The following is an 11,885-nucleotide window of genomic DNA, read 5'->3' on the forward strand; positions in this document are numbered from 1 at the left end:
GTCAACGGGAGCTTTGCCAGACCTCAGTGGGTGTGTAACAGGGTGATCTGCCCCGTTACAGGCCCCGGAGCCTGGAGCCAGCCAGCCAGGCCCCTTCAGAGACATGTGTTCGGGCCTGGGAGAGAGGACGCTCAGACCCAGCTGGGAAGGAGTCAGGCTGAAACAGCAGGGTTGACAAAAGAGCTGTGGGAAGGACACTGTCTGCTGAGGCTGGACCTGGAGCTGCGGGGAAGAAAGGGAAAGGCTTTTGGGTTCCTGTTTGGCTAGGGGAATAACTTTGTGAGTTTTGTGACAGAAGAATAAAACGGTACCCAGAAGATAGGGCCTGAATGGCCTTTGGGAATGGAGTTGGTCCCTTCTAGGCTGGGGAGATGGCCAGCAGTCCCATCAGGAGCAGAAGCAAGCCTCATGACCATAGAGAAGTTCTTAAAACCAGAAGTCACTGATGGCAGTGACCTGAAATGTAGCAGCAGGAGTCTCAGTGGGAGCTGCCTTTCCAGTTCTGTTTGATGGAGTTTGGATTGGCAAATACAAGATGGTGGTGTCCATGCTCAGCACTCCTGGCGTTTTATTCCCAGCCTTCCCACTAACTCATGCTTTCTATAGTGGTTGAAGATTATTCATCAGCAGGTCAAGCTCCTAGTGTTGTCTGAACTCTTGTCACTGGGGTGTGAATCAGAGGTGACACATGGGGGAACAGGCAGAGTCACATGCCCCCAGATTTCTGAAATGTTTTATATGCCCGGCCCTGAACCCTGCTGCATACCACCAGAGCCTTTAAATTGTGCCCTTCCCCCTGGCCCCCACTCTCAACAGCTATGTGTCATCTCTGGCACAGTTGTTCATGGGATGCTGTCCTGTGGCATCTTTAAGAGTTGTTGAGAGCCGAGGATAAGCTGTCTTCAGTGTCCTGCTTTAAATAATAAATAATTAATAAAGCCACCCACAGCGCTGTAACTCACTCCCCGTCGCGCTGTACCTCCAGGGACTCTCCAGGGAGAAAACTTGGCCAGGCAGAGTCCTAAGCTGGCAGGTCTATTTGCCTTCTCAGCCAGACGGTGTCACCAGAGCTGCACACCTGAGATACTGTACTGCTGGGCTAGAAAACAATAACTTGCATAGCTGCCCTTCCAAGAGAACTTGACAAGACAGATCAGGAGAGAGCAGCTTGCATGGCCCGTGTGGGTCTGCTAGAGGAGAAGTGGAGACCTACTTACACTTCAGGAGCTTGTAAGAAGAGATGGTTGGATGACGATAATAAGAGGCTTGGGTGACCCGGACATTCTCTCCTCACAGGACAGAGCAGCTGTTGAGTGCAGCATGTATTTGTTATAAACAAAACTCCCTAAGGATTTATTGGTGATGTCCCCCAAGGCAGAGGGAAGTCACTGGAAGGTATGAGATAAAGTGGGGAAGTCCCCCAGATCCACACAGGTTGTAATATGTTTCAGCAAATGATGCCGGATGCTATAGAAAAGGGCGAGAGGGCTCCTGTCAAATATATTCCTTGAAGATAGTCTAGTGTTAAATGATTAGAGCCAGACAATCCCGGCTCTACAATCCCTGTCTAACTGGTTGTTTCTCAAAGGGATCAGTGGTGAAACAGTTAACAGGGCTAACATTTAACCTGGCCCCTGGGGTTTCTGAATTAACACCAGCTGAGATTCATTCTAAGACAATTCACACTCCTCAGACCTAGCTACTGTTTTAGGTTCTCTGAAGAGTCACAGCAGGCAGCCCAGCAGCGGGTCCGACCTGAGAAACGCAAAACAAAAACAAATCTTAAATGCTGCAGCTATGGCTGGGCAGGAGGAAGGCCCTTAGGGCTGGGTCCAGGCCTACCGCAGCAGGCTGACAACCACTTCCACTCTTCACCCCTAGGAATTAAGTTTTCATGGGAGCGAGTTTGTGCTCTATTTAAAGCAGAGTTCCTCCCCCCCCCTTCAATCTTGATCCTCGGGGGCCAGCAGAGGCGCTCTGGTAGGGGCCAGCCCCAAGCACAGCCTGACTCCAGCCCTTGCGGCCAAAAAGGAAATCAGGGAGCAGGTGGGTGAGCAGAGGATTGCGGGGGGGCAGACCCTTGCATTCCCCCCCCCCCCCAACAGCCGGGAAGGAGTCAGTCAAAGCACAGTGCCCTGGACGCACAGCGGGGTCACCCTGCAGGCCTTAGCATTCCCCGCAGCTCCGCTCGGCGCCCGAGCCCCCGGCTGCACCTTTCCCCTTGCTCAGCAGCTTTCGGGAGCAGGGGGATTTGAATTCATCCAGGCTCTATTTGCATGAGAGTAAATGCCTCCCTCATTAAAATAATCCCCTAATTGGGGGCGGCGGGCTCTGCCGCAGCTGACCCATTCACCGGCCGCTGGCGCCAGTCGCTCCGCCTCGCGCCCTCCTGCCCCCAAACCCCGGAGCATCTGCTGCTGTAGCCGGTTGATTTCACGTCCGCACGAGCCTGCCTGTCGTTTCTATGGCGACCCCGGCCGGGCTCCAGAGCAGCGCGAGCCCCATTGGATGCGGCTTCGGCTTTAACTGCAGCAGGAACCGGGAGCGAGCGGCTCCCAGAATCAGATGCACGCGCACAACAGAAAGAGGGGGCAGGAAGGGGGTTCAGGCCTCCATGCACCACCCCTGCCTCCCCCTGTTTAAACTGAAGCCTGGTGAAAGATTTGCTTGCAGCAGGCGAGGGCTTGCATGGTGCATTTAAGGAACGCTCCTTGCAGAGCCGCAGCCCCTGAGGAGAAGTCGGTGCTGCAGGAAAGGTAAGAGGGGAGGAAGAGCCTTGTAAACTCGGAGGAATGGTTTGCACCGATCGTTGCCTGGTCGTGCGGGGTTCTGCAGAAGATGCTGTATTCTGGAAAGGGGTTGCAAAACTCCCTTCAAAGCTTTGCTGGGAGACTAGCGCTTTTTTTTCTGCACGCCACCTCCTTTACATAAATGACTGCCCAGCTTTGTGAGGTTTGGGAACGTTACTGATTAGGCTTTGGTGGGATGTTTGGGTCCTTTAATAACTAAGGACTTAACTGAGTGTAACAGTGAGTCTAAAGTCAGACCTCTGATTTACTTCAATTATTGACCAGGATTCAGTATAGGAGCGACCAGGCGGCTATAAATAATGTCTGTGTATTAAAGGGTGACAAAATGTTACAGGGTTGGGAGTGGCATAAATGATACATTTTGCCTAGGACAGCAAAAAGTTCAGTCTTTCCGTTGATTGGATGCTAGATACCTTGGGAATGTTGCAATTTCACATGCATGATGGATCATCGAGAAACTGGCCCACGTGGAGCACCACTTACCCCAAAATTAGCCCCTATGGTTTGGTTACAGCTTTTAAACCAGTTCTCCTCCATCTGGTGTACCCCGCAGGCATTGGTATTGTCGCAGTATGAGTGTGGGCTTCTTATCATGCCATGATAAATTCCACCCTAAATGCAAAAAATGTGAGTAACTATAAACACTGTTTTGTAAGGCAGCATTGAAATCTGACTGTCGCTGGGTTCCTAGGCCAAAGATCTTACTAACAGTTAAACATTATAAACTTAGAGTATGGCTACACTTACAGTTGTACAGCACTGGGAGGTACAGCTGTGTAGGGAAAGCGCTGCAGTGTGGCCACACTGACAGCTACCAGCGCTGCAGTGTGGCCACATTTGCAGCACTGTTGGGCGTGGTGCATTGTGGGCAGCTATCCCAGCATTCAAGTGGCTGCAACGTGCTTTTCAAAAGAGGGGGGTGGGGGGAGAGAGAGAGAGTGGATTTTTGGATCTATCAACTCCCTGCCTTGCAAGTTCTAAGAACTGGAACATACACATCGCCAACCTGCAATCAATTTAAAAGTTTTGAGCCCTTCCCGCACCCCTCTCTTATTCACTAAATGTAAATTATGCACTCCTAAATAGCCTTCAGACCACATAAGCAGCTGCTCAACACGGACTCTCCCCTCCCCCTCTGCTGTGTGACTTCTGTCTTCAAGCAAACAGCTGTGAACCTTCCAAAGCAATTCCCTGCCTGCCTCTGCTCACTGGAGCAAATAGGAGCTGTTTGTTTTTTAGATAAGCAGCTCTGGGGAGCTTGGAGTTCAGCCATTCTTCTGGTTTGTTGTGAGCAGGCATTCTGGGATACCTCCTAATACCCTGGAGGCCAATAACAGCGCTTTTGGTGGCCACACTTGATGAGCAGCGCTGCATCACCAGCACTGCAATCGTTACACCCCAAGCAGACCAGGTGTACAGCCAGCGCTGCAGCCAGGGAGTTGCAGCGCTGGATGTGCCTTGCAGGTGTGGACAGTTGCTAAGTTGCAGCGCTGTAAACCCACCACCAGCGCTGCAACTCTCCAGTGTAGCCAAGCCCTTTAAACACTTTCAAGTTGGGAGCAGTATCTGCCTCTTCAGCTTCTCTAGCTCTTAAAAAGGATGTGTCATCCCTGTGTAAAGTCAGGATCCCTTTAAGGCTTCTAATGTTGGATTCGGGCAGTGAGTGCCCTTCAGCTGAAATGTGGGGTCATTGCCAGTGCAGCACCAATGTGCCTCTCTGATACTTTAAAGTTCTAAATGGGAACGTTTGGTGAGGGGAAAACAAGGTTTATTCCTTCTACCTTTAATGGGCTGTTAGAATTCTGTGGCAGAACTGGAGTTGGGTGGGGAATGGGGCCTAGCAATCAGTGCTTTTCTTTTCTTAAAGGGAAGAGGGAAGGTTGTCGCCTGTCAAGCAAGTGTGGTTGGTACATAGATGTGCTAAAAAGAAAAAAATGTTTTGTGGTCAAAGCACAAGGGTGAGTGTGATGCCTTGTGATGTAGTTTCTGATCCCAGCTGTGACACAAAGATGCTGAAAGGAAGTAGGGTGTTGTAAAACCCATTTGCTGTATGACTTGTTAAAAAGCTCTCTCAGGTAAGAGCCTATATCCAGCACCAAAGTGTTAGGATTGTGCTTCGGACAAGCTGTTCACTTAGATTAATATTTGTAGCTGACCTAATTTGCAAGCTTGGTAGCTGGAGGGACAGAATACTGCCTCTGGTGTGACTAATAGAAACTTGCTGGCTTGTTCCGTGGTCTACTGCCTGCATAGAATTAAAGATGTCTATGAGTGAACGCCATGCCATTCTTTTTAAGGCTGCCTTTAAAACAATACCGAACATAGAAGCTATGCAGCATTGGCTGCTTCGGCTGGCAGACATGAGGACACTGAAAAAGCTATTGTACTCTCTCAGAAATTGGATTCCAGGTTTGCATACTGTACCTGGAACCCCCTGCAAAACTTAGAACAGAACGATAAGCTTCAGCTGCCAAACAAATGGCTATATTAGACTAACTTGGCAGATGTGAAGCACCCTGAGGCCTCGACTTCTCAAACAGCATGCAACCCTCGAGAGAACTAGATGGGGTGAGTGAGTGGGGAAGGAACCCCAGAAACTTGTGGGCCACCTGTACTCCCATCTAGGCCCTCAGACCAAACTACCATGCTATCCAAGCATCCCTGCTGGAGCCTCCCTGTTGCTCCCAATGTTCCTAAAACAGGCTGACACTAGATGATGCAAATAGGGCTTTGACACTAATGGGAAGAGCAGTCTGAATAGCTTGCATCAAGCTAGCTCTGTCCTTGCAAGAGCTTGTGTGAGCTGCAGCACTTGGCCTATGTGCCCGTGTGATGGTTCTCTGTGCTTCCTGAGACCTTCTCATAATACATATTGGGCTTTGTGAGCTGATCTTGGGCTGAGTACCCTCCTTTCCCAAAGGAGAGGATGGAAATTGAGAGCACGTGGCACCTTGCAGGATTGGGCCCAAATTGAGCTGTGACTCAATTCATAGGCTAATGAGCTCACAGTCCAACATTAAAATCTGCCTCCCTCCCCCACTTTCCACTCCCCAAATCTGAGCACTTTGGCAGCTCTCAAAGGGCTCCTGTGAGCAGTCCTGACACCAGTACTCTGGGCTGGGCAGGGACAAACCTGTGTCCTGCCTTGTTTAAGTGGAGTAATGGGACAGCTCCCAATCCCATTAAATTCAATAAAAACTTTGCTATTGAAGTCTATGGGAATTAGGTGTGTAAGCTGCTTAGGTGCTTTTGTACATCCCACTGTATCCCTATCTGCATCTTTAAGCCCCTAAATATCTTCATAAATTTGGCCTTTAGACTCCTGTGATAATTGTTTAGCAATGAGACAAGAAGCCTAAATGCTCCTTTAATAAATGTTGTATGTGTTCCTTTAACTGTGCAGGGATTGGCTCCTGCTCCAGTGTTTGAGATGTATCCCAGGATAAGAATGGTTGCACTATATACCGTCTCAATCACATTGATTGCATTCCTTATTTATATAAGGAAAGAGACTAAGTTGGCTGTCTCCCCAGCAGCCAGGAAGATAGCTGCACCAAATCCCAGCCATACGTTCTGGGCTCCGGAGCAGACTGAACCCAGCAAATGTTTGCCAGACCTGACAATTGTCAATTCCTCTCTTGCACTCCCAGAGCTTCACCGCACCTTCTTAATGTACAAGCACTGCAGGAACTTTTCAACACTGCTGAAGCCCACGAGATGCAATGAGGAAACATTCCTCTTGCTGGCAATCAAGTCTCTCCCGATCAACATAGACCGTAGGGTTGCTATCAGGAACACATGGGGGAAAGAAGTGGCCATCGGCAGCAAGCCAATCAAACTGGTGTTCTTGCTTGGGCGCTCAGAGGCCAAAATCCAGGCTCACTCCCTCCATCAGCTGTTGGTTTATGAGAGCCAGGAGTTCGATGACATTGTCCAGTGGGATTTCACCGACAACTTCTTCAACTTGACGCTGAAGGAGCTGCATTTCCTCCGGTGGTTCATGGTGGACTGTCCCCACGCCAGGTTTGTGCTGAAGGGCGATGATGACGTTTTTGTCAACACCTACAATATTGTTGAGTTCCTCAAGGAACTGGAACCTGGGGAGGATCTCTTTGTTGGGGATGTGATCAGCCAGGCCCGTCCTATAAGAAACACCAAAGTCAAATATTTCATCCCGGAGTCTATGTACAAAGCGCCCTACTATCCTCTCTATGCTGGTGGCGGTGGCTATGTGATGTCCAGAACGACAGTGCAGCGACTCCGGAGCACTGCTGAAGACACTGAACTCTTCCCAATAGATGATGTCTTTGTGGGAATGTGTCTGGCAAAGATGGCAGTGACTCCATTGAACCATGCTGGCTTTAAGACCTTTGGAATCCAGAGGCCTTTTAATCCTTTTGATCCATGTCTATACAAAGAACTGATGATAGTGCACAAGCTGAACCCCACCGAGATGTGGATCATGTGGACGCTGGTAAAGGATGACCATATTAGGTGTGCTGTATCATTAACTCAGTAACTCACAAAATGAGACTGCTGATGCTAAGTGCAGGGAACAGAATGATGGTGGTGGTTACTCCAGATTGCTTAAACTGACATTAAAAACAGAAACAAAAGAAAGTCATAGTAGATGATACATTTTTATTAACAGACTGTAGTTTACAGTAAGGTAATGTTCTGCAATGAGCCTCTGAAAATATATTGTTGGGTTACTGAAGCATCATGAGGTTGAACTGAAAACACATAGGGGGGATAGCTCAGGGACTTGGGATTGGGATTGCTTCCTCTGTAGATCACTGATTTGAATTTAGCCCAGCTGGGTGGTTCTGAGTGGCTCTTTGCAAAGTGCGGTGGTGGTCTTAGTGCCAGTCCTGATGGTGTCCAAGTTACAACTACCAACCTTACTAGCAGCCTCTAGTTACTGGCCTTCCTGCTGAACAGGCAGTAGAGCCTGAACTCACCCATTAACCCTTGAAATCAGGGCTAAGGCACAAGAAGTGTGTGGACAAGCTTATGCTGCTGGGTCTGCGCATCTCCTGTCAAGGACTTCACTGTCCACGGTTAGCAATCCACCAGATGTCACCAGCACTAAATTTACTTAATGGGGATGTGGGGGAAAGAGCACAGAGAAGATGGTCTAGAAACCTTTCAGTTGTCTGTTCTTAACACAGCCATGACACTGCAAGGTACTTAGTTCTAATAGCACTGACTTCTAACCAGCTCTTTTTCTTTAGATTTTTATCTACTTACATTAGATTATTTGCACTGGAATTTTTGCACAAAAATACTTTACAGTGGGATTGGGAGAAGAAACAAATTGCTATTAACCACTATAATAACAATGGCTTTTTTAAACAGCAGGTATAAATAAATACAGTTTTGAAAGTGTTTACATTGAGTATTCTTGTTCTATTGGAAGTACAACTGAGATGAGAACATCAAAACAAAATCCAGGGTTAGCTGACAGCTACCTCCATCAGAGATTACACAGCTGCAAATGGAAAATATATCTGTATGGCTTTGTGGGAAGTGGGACTTGCTAATTAATTGGCCTTGTGGTGGAGAGTGGTATAAATCCCTACTCAGGTCCTGTGTCACCTTGGTGCTATCTGAGTCAATCCTTTGGGTAAAGTTCAAGAAGACCCATCCTCCTTGGTACTCATATGGAGCGTTTCAACTTCATGAAATAATCCATCCTTGCACTGCTGTGTTGCAGGTGAGGGGAGGAGGCCTCGAAGTGGTAGTAAAGTGCTGTTCTTGGAGGAGACCTCAGTTTTAGTCTGATTGCTGTGACCTTGGCACCTGGACAGGCAATACTACCACACAGATGTGAGATGGTCCTTTATTTATGTTTGTAAAGTGCTTTGCGATCCAGTGCAGGGCGGTCTCTTATCAAGAGAAACTGAAGGATGGAGAGGGCAAGTTATGTCCTTCTACAAGGCCAGAGAGAGGAGAGTTTGACAGAGCTGGTACTAGAAGCAAGAAATTTCTGCTTCCCTGTCTAAGTTTGTGACAAGACTGTTTAAACTACATCAAATCAATGGATTCTGATGTTGTGGGTTCCTGTTTGCCAGTGTATTATGCTTTCACTGTCACTACTCTGCTTGCTTTTATTAGTGCTTAACCTGAACTGCCTTTCTAGTTACTTCTGATGTTCTTGTCAATTCCCTTTTAGTGTTGGAGGGTCTCACCACTTTACTTAGGGTTGTAGTTGTCTGAAGGCAGCAGAGATTGTAACCTTGGATACTATTCCACTTGTCACTGTTCTATGACATACTTGCTCACTGTTCCTCTAGTGGACTCTGCCCTGGAATACGTGATTCCTGTGTAAGAATCTAGGAAGAGATAATAGAAATAGATAAAGCAGTTGAAGAGGAGCATGTATGAAAGCAGAACTGCCATTTAGAGACTAGCCCATAATCTGGGTTCATCTTTACCTAAACTTAACTTTCAGGTCACAGATTATTTTTTATTAAGAACAATGTAAGTCCCTAATGAATACTACTATACCCTTCCACCTTTCTATTCGGGTGTAGTAATTCCTGATGTAGGGGTTTAAAACATGATTAGGAAGGTGTTTAATTCTGAAAAGTGTTTCTGTGTTGCTCTATTTGTAACGTAGGAATAAGGTAGGGTAGTAAAACTTAATGCTTGGATTTTTAGGGGAGAGAGAGGAAGCTTGTTCACAGGACACTGATATTGTGTGTGGGCATTTTTCATCCATTGCCAGAGAGGTGTGTGTGTCACTTGTGTGTGCGTCAGTGCTGCTATCTAGGATAGGGGTTGGTACCTTTTATGAAATACCATTGTATCATTTCTTTGTTACCCTGGACAATCTCAGATACAAACTCAGTGGGATACAGTAAGAAATGATTAGTGTGACTCTCCAAGCACTGTACAAATTAACTTAGCAGTTTATCGCCACATGCTTATCAGTAGATAGGACTGGAAAGGACTTTGAGTCAGTGAAAGGCTCGAACATCTATGAGCTGACTAATTTTAAGAGCTTTGAATATATTCCAACTAGTATTGGAAAAATAAAGACCAACCCTAATTCTTGTCATCTCAAATGTGGTTCACAGAAGGATGCATTTGAAAGGGGCTTATCTTCCATTCATGTTTAACTAAGATTTCTAATATGCCTCTCTCCAATGGCAAAGTAGACAGACTGGTTTGGGTGTTAATGACACATTACAGGACTGAGTTTACAGGTGCAAAGGTATTGGTTATTGTCAGTAACAAGCAAGTTGTCTAAGCTGCTTCCATGGTTTCATCAGAAAGGTGAATCATTCATCTTAACATGGGCTACCAGCATATTGTAACAGTACTGGACTGAAAAAATTACCTTTTTCCCCCATGCAACTTCATTCTATTCTTAAAGTGGCTGTGTGCTGTCTTAGCAGAATAGTGACACATTACAACTGCGACCACAGCAGAGAAGGAAACAGAAGTTGGTTTGGGGGGAAGCCTGACTCAGACAGGGAATGTTGTTCTGCTTTCCAGGGTACTACATAAATAGGATCCAAACTTTTCTTGATAGTCTGTGCCACACAAACATGTGACAGAGCTACACTGGCACCGTGGCAGGCACAAGGGGGCTGTACCAATGACACGTATATCCAACAATGCTAGTACATGCAATTTTGGATGATAAATATAAATGGCTTGGCACCAGAACTGCCCGCCAGCTAATCTGCAGCTGCTCAGCTTTGTTCACACAGTGCAGTTAGAGGAAGGTTGACCCTATGTGGCACTGTTGCTTGCTTAGAGCCCTGTGCCAACAGTGCAACTGCAAAGAATTCCCCCCTCCCTCCCCTCTGTTGGGGTGGTTCCGATAATCCTTCATCCTAGAATGGTATTCAGGGGTCCTTAACGGCTGCTATGACCATTGCCAAAGTGTAAATTTTTTGTTGTTTTTGGAAGAGACTCACTGGTAAACATAGGCTTTAATTTAACCTCTAACTTAGTGTTACAAAAGTATTCACCGGCCACTTGTAAGATTTCTTCTGGCTAGGGGCTGTGAAAATATTTTCTGTTACATCTTTTCATTTGATACCAATGCACTTTGCCCAAACATTTGATTGCAACAAAGCAAATATCAGCAAGGAAATATTTTATTTCTTACTAATGCAGGAGAGTTACAATTACCCAAGATTACTCTGCACTCTTTTCTTGTGTAGTTTAATCCAACTTTAGTTTAGCTGCAGTCACACAGATCTGCAGGGATCCGATCCCCTTGTTAAAAAGATATTCCCAAGGGAAGGGTGGTACTGGGCTGGAAGACTTCCAGACACACACTTGTTTTGGCATTTATAAGAATATCATGAAATCTTGGGGCTGGAACTTTCACATGGACTGGGGTCCTGTACAAAATGGCACTTTAAACAAATTTAACAATTACTAATACACAGAAGCCTGTTTCTCTAAACCATACCTATTGGCTAAATTATATATTACCAATACTCAGCTGTCTTGTTATTGAGCATTACACAAATATTAAAGGGAGCTCTTCATAAAAATCTAGTCGCCACGGTACTACAGTACAGATAGTAAAACACATTAATTTGGGAAAATACAACCATACATTCAATATGAAATTAACAAACTGCTTAAATGACAAAGGGAAAGAAATGATACTCATGAACTGTTGAAATGTAGTTTGAAAACCCAGTGAAACAGTCATTTGACTATCAAGGAGGAAGCTACATTTTTCCTGCAGTTTGGAGCAGACTGCAGCTACGCTGCTTGAAAATTCACATTTGGAACACTGTGTTCTGTGATCAAACAGCATTTGCCGCTATTTGTAGTGTCTGCCTTTGCAACACTATGTTCCCTATTGAGAAAGACACAGTTTTAAATGTGGCACAGCAACAAAATCCTTCCTTAAGTACCATGGAAAACCAGTTGTATTGCATCTTGCTGGTTGTGTTCCTATTAGATTACAAGCAAGTCTGCATAAACACATCTGCCATACTCTATACTACAGTGATCACTGAGTGTAGATCCTACAGATTTCCAAGATTTGTAGCAATTCTATTGGTTGTCTTCTTTTGATACAATTAAGTGCAATTAGAC

The 11,885-nt window shown here is 46.2% G+C and overlaps 1 protein-coding gene across 1 annotated transcript; it reads left to right on the plus strand.

Moving 5' to 3' along the window:
* Window positions 1-2,544: 2,544 nt before the first annotated feature.
* Window positions 2,545-7,565, plus strand: B3GNT4 (UDP-GlcNAc:betaGal beta-1,3-N-acetylglucosaminyltransferase 4). The gene is made up of 2 exons (XM_050923950.1): window positions 2,545-2,756; window positions 6,214-7,565. Exon 2 carries the CDS (start codon window positions 6,241-6,243, stop codon window positions 7,327-7,329), a length of 1,089 nt encoding a protein of 362 aa, XP_050779907.1. The 5' UTR covers window positions 2,545-2,756; window positions 6,214-6,240; the 3' UTR covers window positions 7,330-7,565.
* Window positions 7,566-11,885: the final 4,320 nt, after the last annotated feature.

Source organism: Gopherus flavomarginatus, chromosome 15 (genome assembly GCF_025201925.1).
Source record: "Gopherus flavomarginatus isolate rGopFla2 chromosome 15, rGopFla2.mat.asm, whole genome shotgun sequence".
NCBI classification, from domain to species: Eukaryota; Metazoa; Chordata; order Testudines; family Testudinidae; genus Gopherus; species Gopherus flavomarginatus.